The 16,197-nt window shown below is 49.9% G+C and overlaps 1 protein-coding gene across 1 annotated transcript in view; it reads right to left on the bottom strand.

Annotated features, from left to right (window-relative positions):
* NTN1 (netrin 1) overlaps nucleotides 1–13,550 on the bottom strand; it is a 227,817-nt gene extending 214,267 nt beyond the window's left edge. Inside the window, exons 1-2 of the mRNA XM_023190889.3 lie at nucleotides 13,513–13,550; nucleotides 11,712–12,792 (exon numbers count right to left, since the gene is read on the bottom strand). Coding sequence (XP_023046657.1) covers nucleotides 11,712–12,729 — 1,018 coding nt within the window. The 5' untranslated portion in view covers nucleotides 12,730–12,792; nucleotides 13,513–13,550. The remainder of the gene's footprint in view (nucleotides 1–11,711; nucleotides 12,793–13,512) is intronic.
* Nucleotides 13,551–16,197: the final 2,647 nt, after the last annotated feature.

Below are 16,197 nucleotides of genomic sequence, written 5' to 3'. Positions count from 1 at the left end.
TTGCAGTGAGCTGAGATTGCGCCACTGCACTCCAGCCTGGGCGATAGAGCGAGACTCCATCCCCCAAAAAAAAAAAAAAAAAAAAAATCAAAATCCATGTATGGTGGGCAGGGGGCGTGGTAACTGGATGGAAGCTCAGGCCAGCTTCTGGGTCACTGGTATGCTCTTGATGGGGGTGCTGGTTATGCAAGTGTGTGCATATCATGAATAGTCTTTGCCCTAGACACATAATTCATGGGATTTTCTTTACATGTGTTACACTACAATAAAGAAGTTTATTTAAGAATAACAAGCCCAGGCGCCGGTGGCTCACGCCTGTAATCCCAGCACTTTGGGAGGCCGAGGTGGGCGGATCACCTGAGGTCAGGAGTTCAAGACCAGCTTGGCCAACATGGCGAAACCCGTCTCTACTAAAAATACAAAAATTAGCTGGGCATGGTGGTACATGCCTGTAATCTCAGCTACTCGGGAGGCTGAGGCAGGAGAATCTCTTGAACCTGGGAGGTGGAGGTTGTAGTGAGCCGAGATCGTACCACTGCACTCCAGCCTGGGTGACAGAGCAAGACTTCGTTTAAAAAAAAAAAAAAAAGAATAACAAGCCCTGATAGAGCTATTACGAGGATTAAATGAGGTAATACGTATAAACAGCTTAGAACCGTGCATAAATCTCACTAATAAAGGCTATCTCACTACTATAAAGGCTATAGAAATGTGTGCTGATAAAATCCCAAGGTGTAGGATCAGAACCCAACCTCTGGGTCTCCTTCCTGTAACCCTCCTCTGAGCCCTCTTTCAAGGCAGAACACCAGGCTCCTCACAATCCCCACCCCACCCAATCTATCAAGGTGGTCTTGAGGAGAGGTCCAGGACACCAAGGCATCAAAGGCATAGACAGCTTAAGTAACTTACCCAAATCCACACTCCTGGTGGAACTGGAATTTAAACCCAGCCAGTCTGAAGTTCTCTCACTATGGCCCTAATACATGTATCTTGGTATTTCACACTTTAGTAGACAGAATGTTGTGCTCTCTGATCTTGACTTAAAACTAAGTAACTAAGTACCTTTTTTTTTTTTGAGCCAGAGTTTCACTCTTGTTGCCCAGGCTGGAGTGCAATGGTGCGATCTCTGCTCACTGCAACCTCCACCTCCCAGATTCAAGTAATTCTCCTGCCTCAGCCTCCCAAGTAGCTGGGATTACAGGCATGTGCCACCATGCCCAGCTAATTCTGTATTTTTAGTAGAGATGGGGTTTCTCCATGTTAGTCAGGCTGGTCTCAAACTCCTAACCTCAGATGATCCGCCTGCCTCAGCCTCCCAAAGTGCTGGGATTACAGGCGTGAACCACCATGCCCAACCAACTAAGTATTTTCTTTTCTTATTTTTGTAGCGACGGGAGTCTCACTATGCTGCCCAGTCTGATCTCAAACTCCCAGGCTCAAGCAATCCTCCTGCCTCAGCCTCCCAAAGTGCTGGGATTACTGGTGTGAGCTATGGTGCCTGGCCAGAACTAAGTACTTTCTACAGATCAGGAAAATCGCAACTTGACTCTCACTTACATGTGGCTCATTTCTTCTGCAGACATCTTCAATTAAAACAAACAAACAAAAAAACAGCTCTCTATCCCTCGCTCAAACAATAAACTGAGGTAAGAAATAGGACTGCTCAGTCCTATTCTTCTCTAGCATTTCTGGGTACCAGGATGCAAGTCTGCCCAAAAACATGGTTTAAGAAGGATTGGGCCGGCCGCAGTGGCTCATGCCTATAATCCCAGCACTTTGGGAGGCTGAGGCAGGTGGATCACCCAAGGTCAGGAGTTCGAGACCAGCCTGGCTAAGATGATGAACCCCGTCTCTACTAAAAAAAAAAAAAAAAAAACTAGCCAGGCGTGATGGTAGGCAACTGTAATCCCAGCTACTCAGGAGGCTGAGGCAGAAGAATCACTTGAACCCAGGAGACGGAGGTTGCAGTGAGCTGACACGGTGCCACTGCACTCCAGCCTTGATGATAGAGTGAGATTCTGTCAAAAAAAAAGAAAAAATAAAGAAGGATTGATTTCTGTGGATTGGAGCGAGAAGCAATTTCCTTCCTCATGGCAGCTCAGAAGGCCAAGCACTTTCTCACCGTGAATTCTCTCCCGGTTCTGAACTATAGAGTGAGACAGAGCTGGGTGTGGGAATAAAGAGTTGGCTGAGATCGACCTGCCCACCTCTGAGGTCTGGCTTCGGGAAGAGGAAAACGAGCTGGCCAAAGGGCTGAGGGCAGGTGGGACGGCCGTGTCCAACAGCTCTGCGCTGGGGCCGCCCAATCCAAAGGTACTTTCATGTTTCACATGCCAAATTCTGTATCTGTAAACACAATGTGTTTTCTTTTTCATGCTGGGATTGGAACTATTCTTGTTCGGCACTTTCTGCACCAGCCCAAACGTAAGCAGAGCACTGAGGGCAGTGGTTTGTGACGGAGATGAGTCCTTGTCCCTCAATACCACACAGACGTGGTTCTGAGTGGAAGGAACGACCTTCAGGTGTGAGAAACCCCAGGAAGCCTCAGGCACCAGGGTCCTTGCCCAAGTTGGGGCATAATTTCTTTTGAGTGTAGGGGTAGTGATAAGCTTTTGTTTCAAAACCCAAGGCAGTTCTGGAGGACCTGCCCAGAAACGTCAGGGCGGACATTCCTGGGGGCACCCCTCTTTTCAGGGAACCATGGTCTCTCAAATTCTTGGCATGGGAGAAAACAAAAACACTACAACAGAACAAATGCAGAAGGAAAATGGGATGTGGACTAAAAGCCAATCCTTCCATGGTACAGGAGCCAAATCCAAAATGCGCTTCCTCTCAAGACCCTCGGCCCCTCCCTGCGCCCCAGACACTCAGCAAAATGCCTCACTCCGGGCACCCATCCGCGTTCAGGGTTAGCACAAGTGGACACATCTTCACCTTCTCATGTGCACAGCCTCCTCGATGGAAACATATTTCACCTGCAGGGAGGGCAGCCACTTTACATTTCTTTTCTTTTTTTTTTTGTTTTTGAGACACCGTATCGCCCAGGCTGGAGTGCAGTGGCATGATCTCGACTCACTGCAATCTCGGCCTCCCGGGTTCAAGAGATTCTCCTGCCTCAGCCTCTGAGTAGTTAGGATTACAGGTGTGGGCCACCATGCCAGGCTAGTTTTGTTTTTGTTTTTGTATTTTTAGTAGAGATGGGGTTTCACCATGTTGGCCAGGCTGGTCTCAAACTCCCAACCTCCAATGATCTGCCTGCTTCAACCTCCCCAAGTGCTAGGATTACAGGTGTGAGCCACCGCACCTGGTCTACTTTACATTTCCTTACGTGCCCAGACCAAATAGAGCCACCTGAACAGTAAACACTCCAGAAATGTCCATGTATACAAAGCACTTCTCTGTCTGCAGGTTGGGGACAGGGAAGGGGAAGGTCTTCAGAAGGGGACCAAAAATGGCTGGCAAATAGCTTTCAGTTCATGGGCTAATTCTGCCTAAGGAGTTAGTTATATTGAGGAGTCTAATATTATAAGATCATTTCTGGACTTTGGAGGAAAGCATGCTGCAATTGATTGCCAATGTCTGCCCTGGTTTTAGAATGCGGGAGTGGTGGTGCATTTATTTGCTGGGTAGTCACCACGGCCACCCCAAGCAGAAGCAAACAAAATCAGAAGCCCTGACAATGGCAATCAAGCAGGCAGGAAGTGTCCCTCACTTGGGGACTTCAAATATGGAATGCAGCACAGCATACAGGCCCTCAGGAAACTCAGAGATCTATCTCATTTCCTTATATAGGACTCAGTTATTTAAAGCCAGCCCCTTTACAGGTCCCTGTAGTCCTCCAGATTGTCTTACTTAAGTGTGGAGTCTCTGGAATGTGTGAAAATTGGACACGACAACCAATAATCTCTCTTATCTTTAGGCAGAAAAAGACGCGGGAAAAATCTAGAAAATCGAGCAATAGCACCAGCCAGGAGGGGGCCCGGATGGGCCCCCAACTAAAATATGACCATGTGCACAGGGAGCTGAGACCTCACATAGGCCAGTCCTGAATCCTCCAGGGAGACAGACTTCTAGCACCTTCCTCATCAAGGCACTAGCTGAGTTGAGAAGTGAACTGGAGTGTTACTTTCTGCTTTTAAAGTTCTCACCCAACAAATTTACTTGAACCCTTTAAATAACACAGAGGTCTACTATGCTTACAGAACCATCTTTCTTCTTTTTTTTTCTTTTCTTTTTTTTCTGAGTCTTGCTCTGTCACCCAGGCTGGAGTGCAGTGGTGCGATCTCGGCTCACTGCAACCTCTGCCTCTCGGGTTCAAGCAATTCTCCTGCCTCAGCCTCCCAAGTAGCTGGGATTACAGGCACACACCACCACGACTGACTAATTTTTGTATTTTTAGTAGAGAAGCGGTTTCACCATGTTGTCAGGCTGGTCTCGAACTCCTGATCTCATGATCCGCCCGCCTCAGCCTCCCAAAGTGCTGGGATTACAGGTGTGAGCTACTGTGCCCAACCACAGAATCATCTTTCCTCTAGGTCTTCTTCACATGCACCAGTGCACTGCAGTGTGAATTCATTTCACCCTAACTGTAGTTAGTACACTAATCCCAATGACAGAAGGATGGGGAATTGCTGGGAGTGACCCAGACACAGGCAAGGGTGGAGCACAGCTTTCTATTGCTTGGCAGTACTCCTAAACCATAGGTACCCCTTTCCTCCTTGGAGGGTATCTTCCTTTGTGCTCTGAGTGCCAGCAGCTGCCTCTGATAGAACTGTCCATTGTGGAGGAGGCTTGGGGTGGGAACTTAAGCTCTGGGAGGAAAAGAAACAGGTCTGACGGAAGACATTTTGCGTTTCATCAGTCACATGGCCACAGTCCCTTCTCTCCATCAGAGGGGAGAACTGGCACAAAATAATGTATTTGAGGCTGAATACACACCTAGCCAAGGCCTCCCAGGAGCTGGGGATGAAGAGGGAGCCATATCTCTATAAGCAAAGACTGACAATTGGAATGGGTCTCTGCCTTTTGACGTGGGGGGAAATTCACATAAATTGTGTAACTTTTTTTTTTTTTTTTTTTTTTTTGAGACGGAATCTCGCTCTGTTGCCAGGCTAGAGTGCAGTGGGGCAATCTCAGCTCATCGCAACCTCCGAGTCCCTGGTTCAAGCGATTCTCCTGCCTCAGCCTCCCCGAGCAGCTGGGATTACAGGCATGCACCACCACACCCAGCTAATTTTTGTATTTTTAGTAGATACGGGGTTTCACCATGTTGGCCAGGATGGTCTCCATCTTCTGATCTCACGATCTGCCCGCCTCGGCCTCCCAAAGTGTGGGATTACAGGCGTGAGCCACCGCGCCCAACCAATGATGTAACTTTTAAAAGGCAAATTAAAATCTACTTCTTACTTTACAACAGAGATCCATTTCTGGAGTAAGGAGACAAGAATGCAATACTGAACTCACTAAGTTGTGCTACACAAGTCAAACCTCATGAGAGCAGATAGCTTTGAGGTGAACGTCCGTGTCCAGAGGACTGGCCCAGGCAGCTCACTTTCTTTCAAGCACTGTTCAGAAAAACCGTCCCTCTGAGTTGGCTATAATAGGACACGGCTTTTATGTGATCAGGCTTCCAAACAAACGCTCCCGATACCCCCTGCCCTCTCTGTATGCAACAGTGTCACAGAATAAGCTGAGATGTGCCCTGCAGACTTATCCACACTTAGTCCCGTTTGTGTAAAAGCTGCCCTTTGGTGGCCAGGACATCTGTTTTTGAAAAGCTTCCGTTCCTTGTGGCAATCTCATTAATTGAAAAAAAGCACATATAAAGCACCTAGGACAATGCCTGGCACTCAGTAGGAGTTTGTGGTCTGTCTTCAGGACGCAACCCCACAACCACCTTCGACGGGCATTTTAAACTCCGCAGCTCCCAGGCCACCCAGACCAACACCATGCCTTCCGAGCCTGCAGAGACCACAGGGCTTCCAGACGACAGGCAAAATGCTGTGGGCTGCTCTACAAGTATTAGGCTTAAGTCCTGAGCATTTCAAAAGCCCTCCGAGACCTCCCGTCTCCCTATAATGAAAGGCACTGCAGAAACCCAAGGTATGATTAACACTTCTGAAAGGATGAAAAAAAAAATACTGGCTCACAAAATATCCGTATTTGTGCATCCACAGATAAGGCTGTTTTATAATCCAGTTCCCTAGAGAGCCATTTATTTTGGTAAAGGCAGTGTGCACTGCAGACACTGTAGAAGCCATCAAGATAACACGAGTAACAATCTAGTGGACTTTTGAAGTGTAAACATAAAAGTCTATTAAGAATACAATGTTGGTTTAATCCCAAGACAAAAAATTTACTTAATGAAAAGCACAACTCATCTCAAGAAGGAAATATCGATAGCAGCTGTGAGCAGAAAAATGAGGGGATTCCTTCCAGGGAACATCTGAATTTCAACCCACTGCCTTTACAATATTTACTCTGGACATAAAGTCTCAAATACTTTTCCGAGGATCTCATTTTTCTACAGGAGGAGGAGGTCAGAGAGAAGACTGGGCAGGGCTAATAGAGAGCACGGCAGAGCCTGGAAACACGCAGACCCACCCCAGAAGGTTTCCCTGACAAACCTGCCTCCCCTGCTCTGGGTGGAGCAGGGAGCGGCCTCCTTGCCTGGAGGTCCCCGGTCACCAGGTGCTAATGAGGACCCCAGCAGAGAACCTCATTCCAGATCCTGTGGGGCCAGTGGAGATGCACGACAGCCCTGTGCTGCTGACTCATGTCAACTGTACCTAGCAGCACCACACCAGTGGCCGGCACACACCATCCCCCATCCACCTCCTCTCTTTGGCAACAATACTTTTAGCCACTTCCTGGATTTTTTCAATATATTCTGGTGAAGCAAAGGGATGGTGAACACTTGGGTGAAAAGAGAAGGCCTTTTTTTTTTTTTTTTTTTTTTTTTTTGCAGACAGAGTCTCACCAGGGCTGGAGTGCAGTGGCGCGATCTCAGCTCACTGCAACCTCCGCCTCCTAGGTTCAAGCGATTCTCCTGCCTCAGCCTCCCTAGTAGCTAGGATTACAGGCGTCCGCCACTACGCCCGGCTAATGTTTTGTATTTTTAGTAGAGATGGGGTTTCACCATGTTGGCCAGGCTGGAGGAAGGCCTTCTTAAAGAGGGGTTCTGACTACCCACAGCTCAGCTTCACCACCTTTGAGGGAGATCACAGGCCCTGAAATCAAGAAAGACTAGGCCATCAGCAACACCTGTGGATGTCAAGAACCCCCCCCAGGAAAGTATCTACACCCTCTTAATTCATAGTCCCAGCTCCCAGCTCCCAGCGGGCCTCATGGCTAAAAGAAAACTTCTTATATACAACTTCATGTTAAGTATGTATGAATATAATATAACAAAATGTAATAAATATAATACGATGTAAAATATATAATGCAACACAACTAGGGAACCACGCCCAGTTCTAGCAAGAAGTAATAGGTGTGCCAGCTCTTCTCCTACACATGGATGTATCGCTGCCATTCATTCCTTCATCCATTCTTCCATCCACCCATCCATTCATTCTATGGAAAAGCAGCAAAGTGGATGCAACAAAACAAAGCACAAATGTCAGGCTGGAGTCCCAGCTCCACCATCCAGTAGCTATGTGACTTTGGGTAAACCATCTAATGTCTCTAGGCCATGGTTTCCTCATCTCTAAAAGAAATACAATCACAGTCCCTATAATTAGTATAGTCACAGTGATTAAATGTCTAAATTAATGTGAGTGCTTGGCAAAGAGTAAGTCCTCCAGGGTTAATCATAATGACAATAATCATAATAATTACTATAACTATTGAAAACGTTCACTCATCTAAAGCTATGTGCCAGGCTCTGGACTAAGCAGCAAATAATTTTAGCCTTCTGATTTTTTCAAGAATCTTTAGTGGGGCATCGGATTTCTCACAGCAACACTTTCAATATAACCTCCCTCTCTTGCCAGGGATGAATGAGGGTGGACGGAAGCACCAGAGCTATTGACAGCATGAGGACATGCCCCCGACCCCCAACCCAAAGCTATGTTTAAACAATTATGAGCATTATGTTGCAGCTACCTACAACTATAAGAGGCCAACCCAGCACGGTGCTTGTCTTGCAGAGACATCTTTTGCGTGGGTTTTGGGTTACAGCTGGGCAATGCAACGCCATAGAGTGAGTCGCAAAACAAGTTTTCATAAGCTCGACCTGTCACAAGCCAGGCACGGGCTCATGCTGACAACTCCACAGTAAGATTAAACAGCATGCTTCGTCAGGCACTAAATGCTAACGCAGCTCCGACGTCAGGGGGACAATGATTAAAACTGATGTCAATAATTTATGAAACACAATATGGTCTTCAGATGCTCTTTTGAAAAAAGGGAAGGGCAGGGAGGGGGGAAAGGGGCCTAACAACCCAGGTGGTTTAAAACTGTTCATGCATTTTGCCTTGAATGTACACACACCCCCACCATGCATGGGTACTTCTTTACACAATGAATGTGAATGCACATGTGTATAAAAGCATGTGAACACTGCCGATACATATGGGCGGAAGACAGTATTTAGTTATTCCACTGAGAGCTGTCAAGGCTGTAACGTTATACATAGTCTTGTCTTCCATACTGTTTTGAGGGTTGTTTCTTCCCCCCCTCCGGAAGAAATCCAAAATTGCATTTAAAATATAACTGGGCTTTACGAAAGTTCACATTTTATTCCATAGAGAGCTTGACTTTGAAACAACACCAAAAAGAAAACTGAACCAAAGAAAACAGACAGACATGTGCATTTCTTAGTCATCTATAAGGACCATGGCCCTAGGTTGAAGGACTGTTCAGTCAAATGATAATATTGGTAAATTGGCAAATTTTAGGGGGTTTTCATTGCAGGGGTGGGAGGGCGCAGGGTTAACCTAGTGAAGGTTACCATTTCAATTTATTATAAATCAGGTATCATTATTTTATAAAAGCAAAGACCGAATAGCACAGTAATAGGCTCATTGTTATTAAGACTGATTACGGGAATTTAAAAATATATACTTCTTGACTTTGATGTAGCTGTAAATACACCGAGTAGCTTGGCTTTATATGTCAACAGTGTGAAATTCACAAGAAGAGATTATGTTGGGAGGAAAGTCTGAGTCTCTGATAGTCCAAAGTTACTTTTGAAGGATTTATTAATGCTTTTTCCTAGCACCGTGCCCTTTAGTATCTGAGAACACCTGTCAAATACTAATTCATTCACATATCTCCACTACAGGGCCTTTTCATAAAAAGCTCGACCTTTCATTGTAAATCACCCCTAAATTGTCCTTGCTGTCTTTCTCTTTTACAGAATGATGGAAAAATCACTAAGACTTCAATTAAGACTTTATGGGAACTTCAATCTGATGTTCCCAGCTATATCTACATGGTATCAGAACATCTATTCAAAAAGGAAACTATAAATAACTTTAACATAGTTGAATTGGCTTTGCTTTTATGAGATGACTGAATAATTGGCAAGATTTAAAGATACTGTAACTGCTGGGACTTAAAATAACTTCAGTAAAACCCAGAAAAATATTGTTAGCCAATCATTTGTCATGTAGATTATGTACTTATTAAGCCTAATTAAACTTTTTGAACAAAAACGGTTACTAATTACATTAGTTAATATGTTGATTGCTCAATTTAGCCAATAAAAAGAAAAAAGGTCAATCCAATTTGTGTGCATAGTTAGTGTTTTGGTCAAGAGACAAAATCCTAAACTGTAGAGATTATTTCAAGTACATGACCATCATTGTAACAAACGCAGGTTACATGTCCACATCCAAAATGACAGCAAGACCTGGGGATGGGTGGTGAATCTGAACAATACCAACGCTAAGACAAGTCTTCAAGCCAGTGAAATTTCACCACCGCATCAAGCTTATTCGCCTAAATGTATTCACTTGCATTTGTCCAATTAGACCCTGCTGGTGACAAAACAAAGTTATCTTTCATATGCACATACAAACTAAAACTGATGGCAAAACCCTGGGAATCCCTTTAAATGTCAATAAAGGGCTTTTACGCACAAAGGGAAGAAAAGAAAAGAGGAAGGGGGGGAAAGAAGAGATGGGAAAAACCAACATTTCTGAGGGAATTGGGCAGATCAAAGGAATTTTATTCTAGAAGACCACTAAGTCGGAGTGTAACTACTCTCTCTCTCTCTCTGCAAAATCTTGAAAAATGTCTTCAGACTAGTTCTGATCCTTAAAAGGAGGAGGACAATTAGGTCTGCAAGAGCAGGACACGAGTGTAAAAATGGAGGCCTCCCGTGCAACAGGAGGCGGAGGCCCAGCGTCTTCAGACCAGGACGTCTGACTGGGCCTCTGCAGCGACCCGGCCCTCCAAGACATGTTTTCCATTCCCTTGCTCAAAACTCTGCATCCACAGTCATGAGGCACAAACTATTCGACAACAACATGACACAATTAATCAGAACCAGATCTCAAAACGTGTGTTTGTGGGGACCAGCAAACTTTGAAATGTGCCTCAGAGGGCAAAGCCATTGAAGAGCCTCACACTGGCTGTTTGAGATGGGGAGAGGGAGAGAAAAATCTGTACGTTCATAAAGGATGCACACCAAATGGGACATTTACAGACTAAATAATTTTCACTGAAATAAATGTGGGATTTGGAGCTTTGCTTCCCATACTGAAAAAAGTAAGGTGTAGTCTTGCTATCTCCCCTCACCCTTTTTCTTTCCTTTCTTTCTTCCTTTTTTTTTTTTTTTTTTTTTTCTGGGGAGAAACTGATTCCTGAGAGCTTCTGCAGCAGCAAAGTTGTCCAAGTCAGAAGCAGAACGTATCCTTTTTAAGCCTCATTTGTGACCCAGCCGTATTCACCCGGTTTTGTCAGATTTCTCTTTCAGGAAATGAAACCCTATTTAGACAGTGAGAAGCTGGACCCTTAGTTAATTCAAAACTGTTTAATTTCACCAAAGCCTGAAGCTAACAAAAAAAATCTGGTATACTTTTTTAGACCAGAATTGAATTCGTTTAAAATAATTACTGAACGCTCCTTTGTAATCGGTAGATAGTAATTAATTGAAATCACATCACTCTTCTTTTGCTAACACAAACACGCTGTTCAAAAGAGAGACCACAAAATAGTTTCAAATCATGAAGACAAATGGAGGGCAGGAATGATACTCGTCGGGTATCGAACTGACCCCAAACCGCAAATAGTTCTTTGCCATCTCCCAAGGGATTTGTAGATGTAGAGTAGGAACTTCCCGGGAACAGGGCCGGGGTCCCCAATCGCGAGCCCAGCTGCAGCCTTGGGAAAGGGGGGTTGGGTGGAGGTGAATCACAGCGTCCAACTCTACGAGGGGGAAGGCAATGAATGTTTGGGTTTGGATCCAGGGTTAGCGGAGACCTGTCTGCAAATGTTCTGCCAAACCCCCTCCCGGGAACATTTCTCCTGCTGCTTCTTGGCTTTGCAGAGAGCACTGGGCCCAAATTCGGGCGTCCACCACGAGGGTCACGCGAGCGAGTGAACTTGCTTTCAGCCCTCCCGGGTCCCGGGCATCCGCGAACGCGCCTCCCCCCTCCACGCGTTCCCACGACCCGCGCTCCTAAGAACCCGCCGCTGCGAGGCCCAGCACCTCCCGCCCGCGCCCCCACCCGCCGCCGGCTCCGCCGCCGCACCGCACTCACCCACGCACTCGTTGGCTTCGCGGGCCGTGGCGCGCTGCCAGGGCCGGTCGTAGTGGAAGGGCTTACAGCGGTCGCATTCCGGGCCGGCCGTGTTGTGCCTGCAGTCGCACACCAGGCTGTCGTCGCGGTCGCGCACGCAGCGGGCCGCGTGGCCGTTGCACTTGCACCGGCCGCCCACCTGCAGGTCGGACACCGCGTAGAAGTACGAGTCGCGCGCCAGCTCCGAGTCGTCCTCGTTCTCATCGCCGAACGTGTGCAGGCGGCTGAAGGCCACGCGGATGTCGGTGGCCGTGACCCAGTCCTGCAGCACGGGCGAGTTGTCGAAGTCGTGTGCCGAGGGCCGCCCGTCCAGCGTGCTGAAGGCGATGAGGCCGCCCGAGAGCGGGCGCATGTCGGTGTGCGAGTCGGTGCACACGGCCTCCTGCTCATTCTGCTTGGTGATGGGCGCGCGGTGCGGCCGGTTGTACATCTTGCGGCACTGCGTGGAGTAGAACTGGAAGGGCACCCACGTGCGTCCGTAGTCCATGGACTTGTAGATGGCCATGGACTCGGGCCGCGGCGAGCAGAACTGCAGGCTCACGTAGGTCACTTCGAACTTCTTGCCGAGGGACAGTGTGAGCGTGACGTTGTGCGGGAACTGCAAGTAGTTCTCGGACTGCCAGCACGTCAGGTTGTGCGGGTTGTTGAGGTCGGTGAGGAAGGCGGGTGGGTGCGCCTTCTTGGGGTCGGACGCGTTGCAGAGGTGGCACGAGCGCAGCCGCTCCTCGCCGCGCTCGCTCACCACGCAGTAGCGCGCCGGGGGCCGGCCGCAGGTGCTGGACACGCGCACGTCCTTGCCGAAGGCCGCATTGACAAAGTCCGGGATGCAGCGGCGCGGGTGGCCGTTCTCATCCGAGCAGGGGTCGGGCTGCGCCGCCTGGCCCGCGAACATGCTGAGCCCGGGCCCGCCGCGCACCGCGCCCACCAGGCACGACACCGCCGCCAGCGCCGCCAGCGCCTCCCACACTGCGCGCATCATGCTGCGTCCAGCTTGCCCCGGCCCTGCCGCGCCGAGGATCGGTCCGCCTGCCGCAGAAGGCGCCTGCGGAGAGAAGAGAGCTGCGCTCAGCCAGCCTGCCCCGCGCCCTCCAGTTCTCGGCGGGGTGGCGAGTGGGGATGCGGGCGAACGCCCGGCTTCCTGGGCACCCACCCCGCAGCCGACTGCCCGCCTCTCTCCCACAAAGTCCCGCGGGCGGCGAAGCCGGGGCCCTCCAAGCCCGCACCGCTCGCGCCCCTTCTTCCCCGCCCGGCGGGAGAACGCTCTGCTTCCCCGCCACCGCCGCCTCCACGCCGCCCGAGGGGCATGCCTGAGCCGATCTCCCCGTCCGCAGCCAGCCCGCCTCGCACCCCAAGTTTCGGGCGCAGGAGAGCTGGGGGACCCCGACTCCGGACGGCCCGCGCCCCTTCCTCTCGCAGCCCGGGGTCCCTCTCAGATGCCCCCTGATCGCGTCGCCACCGGAAAGTCCGCGTTCGGGACTTTACCTCTGGAAGGGGCAAAAGAGAAAGAAAAGTTTGCCTGGCCCCGCCGGGGAGCCCGCGCGCCGGTCGCCGGAGAGCCTCTCGCTCGCTGCTAGCAGGCGCGTCCCGCCTCAGCGCGGGCTTGCCAGCTCCATGCCCGGCGCGGCCGCCGCTGCCCCAGCCCCGGCCCCGGCCCCGCCGCCGCCGCCTCTCTCGCCCGAGTGACTACGCGGCCGCCCGGCTCCCGCCGCTCCCGCCGCGCTCGGAGTGCTGCCCTGCCCGCGCCCCGGGCGCACACACTCACGCTGGCCGGCGCGCACTCACACACACGCGCGCTCGCCCCCGAAGGCTCCGCCGCAGCCGCCGCCGCCGCCGACACTCGCGCTGGGAGTGAGGGGCGGAGGGGAGCGCGGGGGCGGGGGGCGGGGCCGCCGGGCGGGGCGCCGGCCAATAACGTCCGCGAGCTGCCGCCAGCTCCGAGCAAAGTTTTCACCCCGGGAAAGAAGAAAGTTAAAGAGAACCCGCCCGGGACGCCCAAGAGGGAGAGCACGGGCGGGTGGGAACTCGGGAGCCCGAGAAAGAACAGCAGAGACAAAGAGAAAGCGAGGAGAGCGCCCGGGGAAACCCCGGAGAGGGGGCTGGGCCGGGCCGGGCGCGCACCCCGTGGGGGAGGAGGGGCCGCCGAGGACTGTCAGCCTCGCCCCGGCCCCGCGCCACCCGGAGAGCCCCGCGCCCGGGGGAGCGCGCGGGCGGGGGGAGGGGGCCACTCTCTCCCTCCGGGTCCCAGCCAAACACATCTGTGTTTGTTTTCTTTGCTGCGCGGAGGTCGGGCCTTGCTCTAACCCAGTCTGATGGCCCCGGTGGCACTGCGCACAGGGCCGTGCCCCTGTGGGCACACAGCCCGGGAGCGTGAGGAAGAGGAGGAGGATGTGACCTCTGCCTGCTCTCCATTCTTTCCCGAAGCCCCGGGGGGTCCGGCAAGGAGGGGCTGCTGGCCAGCACTCCCACGAATGTCACCGTGCGTGAGCCTGTCTGTCGGGAACGCGGCTTCGTTCTGGCCAAGGGAGCTGTGGTGGGCCGGAGGCTGAAGGAGTAGGAAGCCGGCAGCACCTGGACGCTAGCCACAGCCCCTCCGAGACGGGCCTGCCTGGTCTCAGGCATGGGGACAGCCCAGCCCTCCCCAGATCCCCTGAGGCAGGCCTATTGGTACTTCCTCAACCGCATTTATAAGGGTGCAACGCCCTGTACTAACTCATGGGACCTCCACAGCAGCTTTGCTGTTGTATTAACTCCATTTTGCAGATGAGGACACTGAGAGTCCCCGGAGCTGAAGAAATTCGCACAAGATCAACCCTCAAGTAAACATCAAACCCAGGAAGAGAAGCCTGGGCTCCTTCCACTGTAGGGCATGTGTCAAATGGATAACCCTGCCGAATGATGGTGTCATGGGGCATCTGCGGGGCCACCCAGCCCCTCCTTGCCTCATTCTCCATCACCCCAACAAAAAGACTGAGGACAGTGACAGCATCCTTTGGCCATCTTGCAACAGCAGCCAGAGAGCTCTGGGAAAGGAATACACTGGGCCAAGAGTTTGGAATGGAATCTCTGCTCGTTTATTTGTTAGTTGTAGATGTGTGGTCCAGTAATAGACCCGGATGAAAAGCCCCAGGTCCTGGTTCTGGCCCAAGGGCTGCCTTGCTGCTTTAGTGCCTGAGTTTGTCTTATTGGCATTTTCATAAGCCCTGAGAATCTAAGAGGGGGCCTTGGGGCTCGTCTGGCCCAGCTCCTTCTCCTTGGAAGAAGGCCTTCCCCAGTCTCCCAGAGAGACGGCCACCTAAGCCAGCTCTTCCAGGGATGGGAGCTCACCACAGCCCAAGAAAATACATCCATTCCATTGCAGGACAGCCTGGATTCATCTTCTCACCCTCAGGGTAGCACTTTAGCTTTGCCTTCTTGTGCCGTTTACCACACTCTGCACTGTTTATTTATGCCTTGCCTCACCTTGTGGCAGAAAGGATTTCAGGTAACTTACAAGGGTACTTAAAATATGACAAAATAACAAAAGTGAGGTCAAGGGAAATAAATGAAATGGTTAACCATGGTGGCCTGTGAAATCGCAATGGTATACTGAAAGGCAGCGTAGCTCTTAGGAGGAAACGCTTTGGAGCCAGGGTACCTGGGTTCAAATTCTGCCTCTGCTATGTGACTATGGCAAGTCTATGCCTTGGTTTCCTCTGTCCGTACAAGATAATACAATCTACCTCACTGGGTTGTCAGCATCACATGAGTTGACACATTTGAATATTATAGCTGATGAAATATAGACGTACAGATTGCAGTTCTGTAACACATATAAATATGCCTTCTCATATATGCAAATGTAAATATGCATAAAGCCAGGCACATAGTACATGCATTTAGAAATGTTAGCTGCTAGTATGAGATCACTTGATATATACAGAAATTTTAAATCATTTAAAGAACACTTAATTACAGGGAAAGATGTTCGTGACATATTATAATATGAAAAAAGCAAATTACAAACACTTATGCACAGTATAATCTCATTTTTATTTTTTAAAAAGTATGCATAAAAAAACAACACAGTTAATTGTGGTTATCTCGGAATAGTGAGATTACAGGTGATTTTTATTTACCTTTGCTGTATGTTCTCAATTTTGCACAGTAAAATATGAAGTAAGAGAACAAAGAAAAGCTAAGAAGGGAGACAGAGTCAGGATGAGAATGCAGGTCGAACGCACCCTGGAGTTCCAACCTCTACACCTCTTCTGGGTGGGCCACAAATTTGTCCCTAAGCTTTCCTGCAGCTAAAATGAGGAGACCATGTTCATTACACAATTCCCAGCGTCCATGAGATAAAAACAGACCTACTGCTCAAGGGAATTACAACTATTCTTGGTACTAAAATCAGATAGGAATTTCTCCTGGGGGCGTGGCCCAGAAAGGGAACACAGTGTGGGGTAATGAG

The sequence above is a fragment of the Piliocolobus tephrosceles genome, chromosome 16 (assembly GCF_002776525.5).
Source record: "Piliocolobus tephrosceles isolate RC106 chromosome 16, ASM277652v3, whole genome shotgun sequence".
Classification (NCBI taxonomy): domain Eukaryota; kingdom Metazoa; phylum Chordata; class Mammalia; order Primates; family Cercopithecidae; genus Piliocolobus; species Piliocolobus tephrosceles.
Note: the sequence above shows the minus strand (reverse complement) of the source record. Positions and strands in the feature narration are given on the sequence as shown.